Here is a 15,304-nt window from a genome sequence, read left to right on the forward strand (position 1 = left end):
ATCTGCATTGTTTTAAAATCACTTACCTGTTGATATTCAGGCCAATTTGCTTTAGTCTTTTGGAAAGCTCTGATGTTTCGGTGAGTTGCCTCATCATAAGGACTAGAGATGTTAGAAGACTGATTTACTTGGTTGAAGTACATGTTTTTTAGGATTAAATGACTGGGAAACTGAGATAAGAAGTAAAAAGAAATTTTAATGGCATGACTAGTTTCGTCTTTAACAGACTTCTTCAGGCACAAATGTAAAGAAATTAACAACTTCAAACAGCACAAAAAAGTTAGCGTATACATTTCAACATTATTGCGTTGACATTTGTGTAATTAAAAGTTATAACTTGTCTGACTGTCATTGTGCTGCTGCTATCCAATATTGGCGTACACGAGATTGTGAGCTCACGCATATGCCCAACTATGAAGTCAGAGAGAGAGAGAATGTTTTTAAATACACAAATGTCAATGCATTAACATTGAAATGTATATACAATGCATATAAATTCTCTGCAGGCTGTGATTCCAAGAAGCAAATGAGTGTTAAAAAAAAACTAGAAAAATGGTTAGAGAGTACTGATCATGATTGATGGAATGGTTTTGACAACTTTTACTTTTCACAAAGCATGCTAAAGAACTATTATTCCATAAGGAACATTAATTATAGCATGAGTGTAACTTTAGTGAAGGATGGCTCATGGAATTTCTATTCATGAAGTTTGCAGACCATTTTTTACCACACTTGAAGGAACTACTGAGCATGTGGTTGATAAGTGCCTCAATTGTATAATGAAAACAGCATTATGTTGGTGAGGTATACATTAACATTAGATGACGAAAAAAAGTCCACAGGATTCGGATTATGTATAGTTCCAAGGTGTAAAGAAGTGTCATGGAATTTTCATAACATGATTGATATTGTATGTTACTGTATGTTAGATAGTATCCTAGGATGTGCAAGTGCAGCAGGCATGCATAGATGTAAGCAACTAGTATTAGAAAAAACTAAACCCCCTAGGGCCTTGCATACCAAGAGTTAAACAAATAAATAAGAGTAGGAATGAGATGGATGAACAGCAGTGGTGGCTCGTAAGAATTTGTAGTGGTGGGACTGCAATGCTACCAGCCCAAACTGCACATAAAGTACACGTTATCCTCACTAGGTAGCGCTTTGGTGCAGTCTGCATTGAATTCAGCTCCAGCGTTCAGTATACAGTAGCCAATACTGATACTAGCCTTAGCCTGCACAGCATGTTAACTATTGCAAAATACAACTATTGCTCCAAAATGAATTATATAAAATACTATCGAGCGGTATTGTATTACAAAGAAGAAAATAATGGTTTTTAATCCATTTTAATGACAATGACGTTAATTTGTGTTGTTTTGTGCTCTTGTAGTAGCAGCATATCTTGGACTGCAATGCTACCAGCCGAAACTGCATGTAAATCACTCCACTAAGTAGCAGTTTGATGCAGTCTGCATTGAATGCAACTCCAGCACTGATGGGGATAATGCGTGATTTACATGCAGTTTCAGCTGGTAGTATTGCAGTCCAAGATATGCTGCTACTACAAGAGCACAAACAATACAAATTAATGTCATTGTCATTAAAATGGATTAAAAACCATTATGTGGGGGATAACGCATGATTTACATGCAGTAAATCACGCGTTTCGGCTGGTAATATTGCAGTCCAAGATATGTTGCTACTACAAGAGCACAAACAACACCAATTAATGTCATTGTCATTAAAAACCATTATTTTCTTGTTTATAACAATACGCAGGCGTTTTATACCTCCAGTATAAAATGCAGCCCTTATGGACAAGCTGCCACTGATATGGAGTTTTATTTAAAAATTGTAATTCAATCTCTGGGTGTGACGAGACTGCCAACATGTCATATGCAAAATGAAGTGAACATGAAGTTGAGAGAATTTCGTACTAAGAAAATTGTTTTCTGTGTGTTCCATAATCATCGTCAGTGTTTCAGATGAAATAGCCTGAATTGATTGTAAATAAGTTAACATCTGACAGGAAGTCTTGTAAGAGTTAAAGAGTTTCTTGAAGTAGTATGTTGGTGAATGAAACTTAAAGGAGATCATTATTTCACTATAAAGTAAACATACTTGATACTGAATATATACATATTGATACTGGTTTAATTTTATTCTTAAATCAGTACTGTTTTTAATGTAAGATCTAAAGTAGGCAATAAAGTTGAAACTAGAAATAAAATTGTGCTCTTTAGGATGACTATAAATATGTGGAGGTTGAACATGGCAAATATGTAATTTTTCATCAGTAAAAGTGTTATAAGACTGCATTTGGTCAAATAGTTTAACTTGTTTAACTTTTCAAGTTTAATTTCTGCTAATTACAGTTAGTAAGTAACTAGTGTTTAGTGGTGTGGTAGTTAAATTTATACCTAAGTAGAACATTAAGCTTGCAATTATACTTTGGAGTATTCATCAGTACAGCAATATTACTTTTATCATCTGATGACAACGTTGTGCCACATCGTTGTCATCTGATGACAACGATGTGGCACAAGGAGCACAAAACTTGTGGTTCCGAATTAGTGAAGGTTTTACTTTGTATATGATCTGGGTAACATCAAACCTTACTTTGTTGGCGTCTTCAATGAAAGTCTGGCTGCTGGAAAGTTGCCCATGGAATGGAAGGTAAGATAGTGCCATTGCATAAGGGCGGTACCAGACTGAAGTGTCTAATTATAGACCAGTTTGTATGTCACCAATAGTTAGTAAGATCTTGGAGAAAGTAGTGAAGGACCGTATACAGCATTGGGCAGATGAGGGTAATGTCCAATAAGTATCAGAGAGTTGTGTATGGTGGGGCAGTTTCAAGGAAGCAGAGGGTTACAAGTGGGGTCCCACAGGGCTCAGTACTGGGACATATATTGTTTAACCTTTATATCAATAACATTGTCAGTGGATTGCAAGGGGATATTCAGTTGTCTGCAGATGATGTGAAGCTGGGAAGGATTATTAGTAATAGTGCAGATGCAGCAGCCCTGCAAGAGGATTTGAATAAGCTAGATAGATGGGCAAATGAATGGGGGTGTCGGTTTAATGCAGCAAAATGTAAGGTCTTGAGGTTTGGGAAACATCGATGGGACACTGCATACTCTATGGGAGGAGTTATACTGGAGGAAGTAGGGGGAGACGAGAGATCTGGGGTTGATGATTGATAGAAACCTGAAATTTAGGGGACATATTGCAAAGATGGTGAAGGTAACACAGAGGATTGCTGCAATAATGAGAAGGACACTGACCTGCAGAGATAAAACAGCTATCATTCCGTTGTATAAGACCCTGATCAGATCACACTTGGACTATTGTTCTCAGATTTGGTCCCCAGGATTTGAAGGGGATAAATTAACCGTGGAAAGGGTACAAAGGCAGATAACAAAGATGGTTTCAGGACTGTACAATGATAGTTATGAGGATCGGCTGAGGGAATGTGGACTGCAGAGTTTGGTGGATAGAAGAAGGAGAGGTGATATGATTGAGACTTTTAAACTGTTGAGAGGTGGCTACAGGGTTGACACTGGGGAGTTCTTTCGCTTGGTTGAACAGCGGGAAGCAGTGATGACAAGAGGCCATCCCTGGAAGTTATGAAAGGAAACTGTGAGCAAGAAGGTGCGGAGTGGTTTCTTTGCATGGAGGGTGGGTGAACCATGGAATGCATTGCCTGATGGAGTGGTGAGAGCAAGAGCAGTCGATGAGTTCAAGGAGTGGTATGATAGACTTTGTGTTTCTTAGGGGGGGGGGGACCTCCCGTCGATGAGTCTTGATAGACTTTTTGTTTCTTAGGAAGGACCTCCCACGATGAGTCTTTTGACTCCATGGAGGCCTGAATAATAATAATAATCAGTATGCAGTCCCTGCATGCCATTTTTCTATACCTATCGAATAATGTCTAGATGTGATATTCTTTGCATTTCTAAAGCAAAATATGAACCCTTTGATAATAAATTTTAATTCTTTACCTATCATAATGTCCAGATATGATATTTGCATTTCTAAAGCAAAATCTGAATCCTTTGATAATAAATTTAATTCATCGTGCATAATGACCGATTTGTTAATTTTATAACATGCTTGTTAAGTAGTAGCTGGTAATGGTTTAATTTATTATTACATGAGCATATTCATGGAGTCAGAAGACTGATTGTAGGAGGCCCACACTAACCATTATTCATAGCAAACATATATGTCAGGCAATCCATTTCTGTCATTTACCACTCTCCTAGCAAAAAATTAGTCATTTGCACCTCCTTTATTTAACAACTTGTGCACAACTTCCATGGTTGACCCTCTTTCTTTACTCATTATGAAAAATTTTTTGTATCATTCTTATAGAACATCATTAGTTACTTATTAATTTCATGCCCTCTCTTTTCTACCAGTCAAACTTTGCAATCCATACACCTTCAGTCTCTCCTCATATTTCACAAACCAGTACCATCTTGTCACCTGTCTTTGAATCTTTTCCACAACCTCCTCATCCCTCAAGAAATCTCTATACAAAAATCTATACACAATAGTCAAGATGTTGCTGTATCATAGCCCTAAAAAAAAAAAGGTATAATAACCTCCTTATCTCTATTTGTTTAATCTTCTTCAACATCTAGGTAATCCTTTGAGCTATTTTGCCAACTTTTACAATATGCCCTCTGAACTTCAACTATCTCTGTCTTCATCCTAGCTTCATCACTTTCCTTCAATCCAGTATCATCACTGTAATATACATTATGTAATCTTTTCATTCCAAAGTGCATTATCTTATACTTTGCTGTATTAAGCTTACAGCTATAGTCCTTTTTCCACAGATTTAAATCATCGTGCAGGATCTCTACATCATCTCTATCCAGTTTTGCTCATAAGTAAATCAAACCATTCCTCTGTATCATTAATTTACAAAGTAAACAGTACTTGCTCTAACACAGAGCTTTAAGGTACTTCACTAGATCATCCTCATTCTCTTTGGTGTCGCGCCACTATATACACTCCTCTGTCTGCTGTCTTTGTCAAGCTCTCTCTCTCTTTTGTCTGTGCAACTTCATACCCATTCCCATTTGCTCCAACTTATGTATTAGTTTGCTGTGCAGTATTCTCAAATGCCTTTGCAAAACACAGCAGTATCATGCTATTATTTTCATGTAGCTATTTCTCTTATCCACTTCAGCAGTCACTTGGATATAAAATGTGAGCAAATTACCAAGACAGGATCTACTTTTTACAAAGCCATGCTGCCCACCAGAGAGTATCATATTCCTTATCCACCGTCCTGAATTCTATCCCCTTCCCTTTCCCAACTTTTCTAATATTTTAACCACCACTCCCTAGATACTAATTGGTCTGAAATTTGCTACTTCTGTTTTTGGGCCTCCTTTATGTAATGGAGCTATCCTGGCCTTGAAACTTTGCCAGAACTGAGACTTAAATTAAACAGCTTGGGCAGAAACACTGCCAGTTCTCTTGCATATTCTCATAACACATGAGCCAACATGCCACGCAAATTGCACTGCTGTGTATACATTGATATTTCCCAATATACTGATCACCTCCAGTTCATCCTCCTCAATTCTCACATTAGTAATTGCAGTATTGTCACATGGATCACTGTGTATTCCAATTATTTCTTGTGCTTCTGTTACTTTCTTCCGTAAGCTCTGATTAAAATTATACTATAATCATACATTACATTTGCTCTCCTTTGGTTTTTTGTGCGATATTGTCTGGAATAATTGAATATTGGATGTATTCAGTTAACTGGTAATGCAAATAATGGACATCACAATGATTGATTTTTCACACTTTCTGATGTTAGGTGGTGGTGTTCAGGTAATTAAAAAAAACTTTAAGTAAGTCACCAGAATGAATGAATGACTGAATAACTAATTTGGTTATTAGAGTATCAAGTAATGAAATTATTATTAACCTGCATTTTATTGATGCTTCATTAGCATTTTCCACAAAGGTCAAATATTTCACTGCTGAGATTGTTATTTATGCTAGAATGAATCCGCATAAACAGCACTTATGTTTTTGATGGAAAAGAAAATCTTGTTGTCACTCAATGCTACTGTCTTTGTCAGTCTCTTTCTCTCCCCCCCCCCCTCTCTCTCTCTCTCTCTCGTCTGTGCAGCTTCATATCCATTCTCATTTGCTCCAACTTATGTATTAATTTTTCAGAGGAAAGTAAAATTAAAATTTTACTTTCCTCTGAAAATATTGATTTGAACAAAATTGAAAAAAATTACAGAAAACATAAACAAAAGTTAAATGAAATTTTGTTATTATTTTCATGTATGGTCATTTGATTTAGATTTCTTATGGTATTATTGTTCACTTTCAAAGAACCCAACTGCATCCCAGTAAATTAAGTTTCTAAGTTTATAAAATTTCTTTGTTTGAAAAGATTAGTTGTAAAGAGGTTTACCCTCCTACTCTTTTTGAATTTAGAATCCAATTAGTGAACTGCATAAATTTCTAATATTATTATCATACTTCTATGAAGTCAAATTGAGAAATTTTGGAAAATCATCACAATCTAACACAGTGATCATTAAGCTGTTTTCATGTTAGCATGGTACTATACTTTTTTTTAAATATTAATCCTACACTGATGTGCTATAAGTTTTGCAACCTATTGTACATCAGGTGCTGCGAATGAACATTGTTTATCATTTCTGCACTCTCCATTAATACATTCTAGCAATCAAAAAACACCACAATCTACTCCTTGTTCCCTGAAGATCACATTAAGTAATATGCATTAAGGATTGTTGTTGTGATGCTGGACTCATTATTTTTTTATTATTTATTTATTTAAAACAAAACAAAACAGAAATCATGCCAAAAGGAAAAGTTTCAAGAAAATTGCAGCCAGATATAGTATATCCGTATGGTGTTAGAGATCTTACAGAGGGTGCTAGCACAGATGATTTAGTTCGGCGATTAAAGGTATGAATTTTAAAGAACACTTTAATTGAAATGTTGTGTGCTATATGCTCTTTACCTTGTTTATAGAGAGAATAATTTTCATTACACTTCCTGAGGACTATGGGCAGGGTTCATACATATTAGAATGACTATTATCATGCAGTTTTTGGGGCATGGCCCATTTTCCAAGTGTAGATGTGTAATGAGCAATATAACATTCTCATGCATTACAAACTTGTCTTACAAAATTTCTTATATATTTTATTAGATGCTTTAGTTGCTATTAGTCATTGGTGTTTAGATACTAATAGTTTTCCTTTATATTACTATCCAGGCCTAATTAAAAGGTGGTTGAAGATATGTATTTTTTATTTTAATTTTTTATTATATTTTATTTTATTTTTGGAATTGCATTGTCTATAGCTAAATTTCAGAACGTGATGGCACTGATGTTCTGTTCGTTACTGTGTGGAGTATTCTGAACTTTGAGGTCCAGTTGGTCTGCAGCAACCAAATCCTCTGCCTACTACTTGACATTTGTTAGTCAGTCAGTAACCCTGGATATATCTCCCAACCAATAGGCATTAGACCATCAGATTGGAGGAAGCTCTCTGAGAGTTAATTAACAAGGGGCTAAATTATGGCCTCCACACCCTTTTAGAGGAAAGACAAAACCTCTGTGGCACTAGGCATCACTAAAAGGTAGATTAGTTTCATTTCCTGCACTACTTTGCCTTATTTGAAGCTTGAAGTGGCCAAAAGCCATGTTTGGACTCTAGAGCAGAGATTCAGTTTAATTTTTACCCTCATTTCTTCCACATGTAACATGGTAAGACTCAGCATTTCTTTTTTGAAGGTACAGTTTTAAAATGGCTATTCTGCAGACTGGCCACTAGATAGTATAACTAGCAGCTAGTGTTGAACACTACAGGAGGTTTTGATCTTATTGTAGTTACCATTATTCTGTGTTTCCTGGAGGAAGGCCAGGAGTATTATGTGGGAAGCACTGCCAAGATCATGATTTGCAAGAGGAGCTGGGGGGGGGGATGCTCTATATGTATGGTTTAGTCAAGAATCTATTATGGTATATGTTATGTCCTTGACAGTTTTAACTGAACCAAAATGTTGATCATGAAAAGTCGGTCCGAGAGGAATTATTACATGCAGGAAAAGGCAATCCTCCCAGAGCCTTCCAGATTCATTCACAAATATACACATGATCTTAGTACCTGCATAAATGATATCTATTTCTGTCTCTAATCTGCAAAACCACACCTACTTTTCCTAACTAAATTTGAGTTTTTCCAATTACACATTCTTTGATTCTTTTCATCTCATAGGTATTATTTCAGCATGTTTGCTCTGATAACACATCAGAGAGAGATTTAGTAGTGGCTTGTCCATAAGGGCTGCAGCCCCTCCAGTGTAAAATGGAAGTTACTTTTTTTGTTATTGGCATTCTTAAATTTTTATATATTTATCTAAAAACTGTTATTTTTTTGTTTGTAATATAGTACTGCTCAATGATATTTTATATAATTCATTTTGTAGCAATAGTTGTATTTTGCAATAGTCAGTGTGCTGTGTTAGCTAGGGCTAGTATACTCAATGCTGGAGATGCGTTCAGTGCAAACCGCACCAAACTGCTACCTAGTACCGATAATGTAGTTGGGGGGGGGAGTAATGCATGATTTACATGCAGTTTGGGCTGGTGGCATTGCAGCCCCACACTACAAATTCTTACGACCCGCCACTGGAAAGATTCTAATTTAAAATCTCTTCTTTTAACCTGTTTGGACTTAAAAATCTTTCTCTGCGCCATTTTGTCAAATTCATTTGCTCTAATACCATCAGCCATTGTGAACTTTTATTTATTTCCCTTGATGATTTTCTTTAGTTCAACTTTTCTTATATCAGGTCATACTCTTTGGAGACTTTATTATTCAAAACTCCAACTGCACCTAATATGGAGACCATATATCTGTCAGATTATCATTTAAACACTTGATGTAATCATTTAAACACTTGATCCAATATTTAAACACTTGATTTATTCTTCTGTAAAGACAATCACACTGTCATTCATGTATTGCCAGCCATTATAAGGATGACAAGTAGTATGATCTTTGTGACTTCTGTATTCTCATTTCTTTGTTGGATTATTGTTCGGAATCTTCTGATCCAGACATGTACTGAATGTACTGCTGAAGCAATTAATGGTATTTAAACCTTCATTCCCCATTTCACTTCAAATTCTTGCCTGCTATTATGGATTCATGGCTCATGTACTCATATAATACGATATGTGTTGTATGCAACCTTATTCCATTCCCACTGTAAGGTGTACATGTACCACCATTACTAGTTAATAGTGGTCATAATGGAAAAGTGAACGCACAATAACTTCTGTTTGTCTATTAGCAAATAACATTGTATAAATTATCCAGATTATGAATATTTCTGTATAAATAAATTTATATTTTCTTAAATTAATTAAATTTTTTGACATCATTTGGACAACACCAAAAGGAAGAAAACATATCACTATCATGAAGAATAGCAAGATTATATTTTTGATTTAATATAGGTGCATAGTTGACGCATTTAGAAAAATTAAAGATGGAAACTTGTGTGAAATAAATTTATTAGCTGTTGTATCATAGGTATCCTCAGTACATTAATAATGGAACACAATATTATTATTATTATGATTCAGGCTTCCATAGAGTCACAAGATTCATCATGGGAGGCCCATCCTAGAAAGTACAGTCTATCAAACTCGTTGACTGTTTGCTCTTCACCACTATCAGGCAATGCATTTCGCAGTTAAACCACCCTCCATGCAAAGAAACCACTCTTCACCCTCTTGCTCACAGCTTCCTTTTGTAACTTCCAGGTATTGCTCCTTGTCCTTACTGCTTTCCCCCCGTTCCACCAAACAATTAAAATAAAAATTAGAGTAAAATAATAATTTTCAAAAAGTGTCACTATAGCATCAATAGGACAACAGTCAATTTAAAAAATATATTACAATAACAGAACAGTAATAGAAGGTAAATTTCCTGGATAAACAGGAATAGGTAGACCGTCAGTGAGATGGGTGGTGTGTGTGTGTGTGTGTGTGTGTGTGTGTGTGTGTGTGTGTGTGTGTGTAGAGTGACTGATCTTCAGAGAGTTGAAGCCTGCAGAAAAGCATACAACAGGACTACATGGTATGTCCTGATGCGGCACATCACCATGCATCGGAGTGACCATATGGTATTTGTCAATGCCCAGTGAACAAATGGATGGATAAAGGGGATAACTTGAATACCATCAGATCTGTTTAAGATGGTCATTATAGAAAGGTCTCATAGAAGTGGATTCCTTATAGGACACGTATATAAAGAGCTCTATAAGGAATCCGCTTCTATGCTAAAACTTAGCATTTTTCTAAAAAACTATGTTTAGTCCTGATGGCATGTTCTGCTAATCCAGATTATTCCTACTCATGGTAGTGGATGTAAGATTTATGTGCTTCATGGCAGATTTGCAGACTGTCCAAAGTAAGACCACAGGAGCTTGGGATCTTGTAGACACCTGGAAGGTTGCGTGGAGAAAGCTTGTCTTTAGGTCAAGAAAGGGAAGTAGAAATCTTCCTGACATGTTGAAAGGATACTACAATATTAAGAGGTTTTAAAATTTAAGCTATGCATTCAGAAAAGAGAGTGGAATCCAAGTAATATCTGCAGGAAATCTAGAGATGTGTCTGAAGCTGTTAAAGCAGAGGTCACAAACTGGTGGCCCGCAGGCCAGATATGGCTCACAAAGGCTCCATATCCGGCTCACGACCTTAATGATTTCTTTTCTAAAAATCAATGTTTCTAACATCCTGCGGGGATTAAAACAGAAAAAATTCAAACTTCTAAATGTTTTATTGAGAGCTTTAAACAAAAGTTGTCATGCAGCCATTTTAAGCCACGTGATGCAATGTCAATAAGTTGCAGGTTACCATTGTAATATGATAGTGTGTTAATAAAAAGTTACCTCAATAACTTATTTTTTTTTTGCCCATAACAATGTCTGAATTTAAAGCTTAAAAAAGAAAAATAGACCAAGAAGGCAAAACTTTTCAAGAAAAATGGGAGAAGGCATATTTCTTTATGAAAGTAAAAAATGTGTTCCACATGTTTGATATGTAGACAAAGTGTCACTGTGGTGAAAGAATATAACCTATGAAGTTTGAAAATGAATTATTATTATTCAGTTAACCTTTTTTAACTTTCTTAATTAATATTGAAAATGTTGACAAAAAATTACAAATGGAAGTAATTGAACTCCAGTGCAATACTGAACTAAAAAGTAAGTATAAAGAAGTTGGCATACCAAATTTTTATAAATACCTCTGCAGTAAATATCCCAAATATAAAATTTATTGTGCAAAAATGTTGTCAATCTTTGGAAGCACCTATGTATGCGAGCAGTTATTTTCAATTATGAAACTTAATAAGTCAAAGTTCTGCTCATGGATAAAAGATTCTAGATTAAATGCAATACTTCATATTGCAACACAAAACGAAAAAGCAGATATTGACATGTTAGTACAGAGGAAAAGATGTCAGTTTTCAGGATCAGAATAAAAAAAAAAAGGACTCATAGATAAAAAAAATCTTTATTTTTGTAAGTCAAAATTATGTATTTAAATAATTTTCTTAAAATATGAATAAAATGTAATTGAACTTAAATTTTCTAAACTTGTTATATTTTTAAAATTTAAGAATAAAAATGGTTATAAAATTTAAATGGTGGTGTAACTGTTTATGTAAGTCGTAAAGGCAACAAAAGGGCCTTTGTTAGAGCCTTTCTTTTTTTGTTTATGTTTTGGTTCACAGAATAATATTGAATAGGCCTGCCTACGTCTGATATACATCTAATTGACTGGCCCTTTGCTGCTTTTGAGTTTGAGACCTCTGTTAAAGGCTTTCTTAATAAAAGATTAATTAAAGCTGTTTTGCATAAAGCAGATTAGATATAATTTAATTCATGTTATTGTAAAAGGTCTTCAGTGGAATATATATTATTAGAACGGTGTAACAAGGTTTTAATGGTTCCAATCTTTTGACTGGGATGATGATGAGAATTAGCATGGCTATGATGATCAGTATGAGCTTCTTTTCTATAAACAGAAAATTGTATAGGATTCACAAAGAATTAAAAAAAAAAAAAAAAAAAAAAAAAAAAAAAAAAAAAAAGTTGATTTTCTTTTCTTCTTCTCAAGTAAACAGAATTCTTGACTGAATCATATATATTTTTGAAAAGAATAGTTTTAAATCTGTTTACTGATTTCAGTATACCGGTCTAATTCTAGATCAGTACACTGAAATAACCAGAGTGGATTACAAAGTAAGTTTGTAATCCACTGTCAGAGGAAAATCTTGTTTAAGTAAATTAATAGTATATGCCAAAAGAATGTTTGTGAAAAGAGATACTATATTATTATTATTATTCGTGACACCTCCAAGGAATCCGAAGACTCATCGCGGGAGGACACCTACAACTATCTCAACCTCTACTACAAATCATCTCCATCAACGCCATCTGCCTCCCACCTCCACCACAAAAAATGAATATTAAAAATATTAAAACTAAATAAAATATCTGAAAGTTCTAAATGTAGATTACAAACTTTTGTTTTAAAATCTAGAAAGTTCTGGATGTGAGAAGTAGATTTTCCAGTAAATGAAGATAATAACATAGACATGTATTTAGAAACTTTATGTGGGACAGCTGATATAATTTACTACTGGTCTTAATGGAATACCTGGTTTATGAATCATGGGAGGTCAACATAATCTAGGCAGATAAGCATGAAATTTTTTTAGTTTTTTCTTTAATTTTTTCCGAACTGGAAATATCAATCAGTTTATTGGCTTTATTAATTTGGTTAGAAGTCGGGACGATAAGTAGACAAATTGCGTAGCATTGAGGAAATCTTTCTAAAATATTCTTTCTTATCTTGTATGACTACTGCTTTGCCTTTGTCTGCCCAAGTAATGATAAAATGAGTATCTTTTTTTTAATTATTTTATTTTAGAGAATTAAGTGCTTTGAATTCTGATAGAATTAGGTTAGAACGTGGTAGCTTTGCTTTGAAAAAAAATCATGGCTGATTGAAAATGAACTTTGTTATCCAGTCTCAGAAGGAAATGAATGAAAGTCCCTGTCTATGAGATGAAAAAAAGTCCATAATAGATAAACTTACTTGGAGAGAAAGCATATTCATCACCTTTTGCTAAAACTGAGGTCTCTTCCTGAGTAAGAGGAAATCCTGATAAATTTACTGCTAATTTCTCCTTGTTGTTTTTAATATTACTAGGACAGTTGGTAGACATGCTGGGGCAACTCGTAGTAAAGGTGGTGTAAGCACCGATCACTGTCCTTAGTATTATCCCATAATGTACAACACAATTCCTAGGAGATGTATGCTGTTATACATTATGGGAGAAGGTCACTACCCAGACCGGTTTCTCTCATAATGTATAACAGCATACATCTCCTAGGAGTTGTGTTGTACATTATGGGAAAATACTATGAGTTGCCCAGCATGTACCTGGTATTGGCTTATGCTTGGACTCGCCGAACTTTTGTAGTTTTCTATATTCGGCATGAAACTCTTAGACTTTCTATCTTTGAGTTACTTATTTGGCTAAGAAATAATGTTGGATTCAATATCCACTTAATTTGAATAAACTTACTTTGCCAAAGTGAAGCCATTTGGCTCTTTATCTCAGTAATTTATTAGTGCACCTTTTGGCGACTTGTACAGTAAAGAAATAAGCTCTGCACTACTGCAACTTCAGTATTTACATATGGGTCTACCTATTCACTGATGAGACCTCAAAAAAGGTCAAAACTGGTCTGGATAGTGACCTTCTCTCATAATGTATAACAGCATACATCTTCTAGGAGTTGTGTTGTACGTTATGCGAAAATACTAAGGGCAGTGATCGGAGCTTACTCCACCTTTACTACGAGTTGCCCCAGCATGTACCAGGTGTTGGCTTTTGCTTGGACCTGCCAAACTTTTATAGTTTTCTATATTCGGCATGAAACTCTCTTAGATTTTCTATCTTTGAGTTTCTTATTTGGCTAAGAAATAATGTTGGATTCAATATCCACTTAATTTGAATAAACTTACTTCGCCGAAGTGAAGCCTATTGGCTCTTTATCTCAGTAATTCAATAATGTAATTCCTCTGTAGTTCCAACAATTCATCTTATCTCCTATTTTATATATTGGATTATTCCAATTATTTGGCTTTTTTTCTTCTTTCCATATATCTAATATCAAATAATAAATTTATTTTCATAAGATTTCACCTGCATTCTTTATAAGTGCTCCTGTTATCCCATCTACAGTTGGTGCTTTATAAAACTTTTAATTTGTTTTATTATTTGCACTATTTCTTCATAAGTTCTTGAATTCTTTCTTGTTATATTTCTACAATTATTTTGATCTTCATATTCCTTATTTTCTACTGCTGTCATAAATAATTCCTTAAAATATTCCTTCCATCTTTCTTTAACTAATTCTTTCTCAGTTAATACTTTTCCTTCTTTATCCTTACATCCTGTCATTTGTGTATCAAAATTATGTATTAACTGTGTTAATTCTTTATAAAATTTTCTAGTTTCTTCATTTCTCATTATACTGCACTATTTGTTCCACTTTCTTCTCCATCATTTTTTTCTTTTTTTACAAATTTTATTTGTCTGCTTTCTTTTTTTTTCATATTCTTCTCTATTATTCCTTTGTAAATACTTTTTCCTTGCTTTGTTTTTCATTTCAGTTATTTTCCTTACATTCTTCATCAAACCATTCATTTCTGTTATTGCTATACCATCCTATTTCTTCTTCAGCTGCATTTGTGATTGCTTGTTGGATTAAGTTCCATTTTTCTTCTATATTCTTTCCTTTTTCTATTATTTGAATATTATCTTTTAATTTCTTCTGATATTTATCAATTGTTCTCTATTTTGGAATGCTTCAGTGTTCCATTTCTTTATCTTTTCAGTTTTCTTTTGGTCTACATTTGATATTCTGTATATAAATTTAATTTTAACTTAACATATGATCAGAATCATAATTTGCTCCTCTATATGCTTGTACATCATTAACTGAACTTGCCTATCTTTTTGAAATCAGGACATGATCTATTTGATTACGTTCTTTGGTTGTCGGAATAATCCAGGTCCCCAAATGTATCTTCTTATGTTGAAAACATATACTCATTATTCTAAGTTTATTTGATATTGCTAATTGTATTTCCATTTTCACTGATTTCTTCATGTAAACTGGACTT

General features: G+C 34.3%; 1 protein-coding gene across 1 annotated transcript in view; it reads left to right on the forward strand.

Moving 5' to 3' along the window:
• Window positions 1–15,304, forward strand: part of LOC150105771 (sister chromatid cohesion protein PDS5 homolog B-like) — a 699,562-nt gene that overhangs the window by 40,053 nt on the left and 644,205 nt on the right. The window contains exon 2 of the mRNA XM_090394553.1: window positions 6,869–6,984. Coding sequence (XP_090250679.1) covers window positions 6,874–6,984 — 111 coding nt within the window. The 5' untranslated portion in view covers window positions 6,869–6,873. The remainder of the gene's footprint in view (window positions 1–6,868; window positions 6,985–15,304) is intronic.

This window comes from Typopeltis vanoorti, chromosome 6, assembly GCF_054136105.1.
Source record: "Typopeltis vanoorti isolate ZY-2024b chromosome 6, IOZ_Tvanoo_1.0, whole genome shotgun sequence".
In the NCBI taxonomy this organism is placed as follows: Eukaryota; Metazoa; Arthropoda; class Arachnida; order Uropygi; family Thelyphonidae; genus Typopeltis; species Typopeltis vanoorti.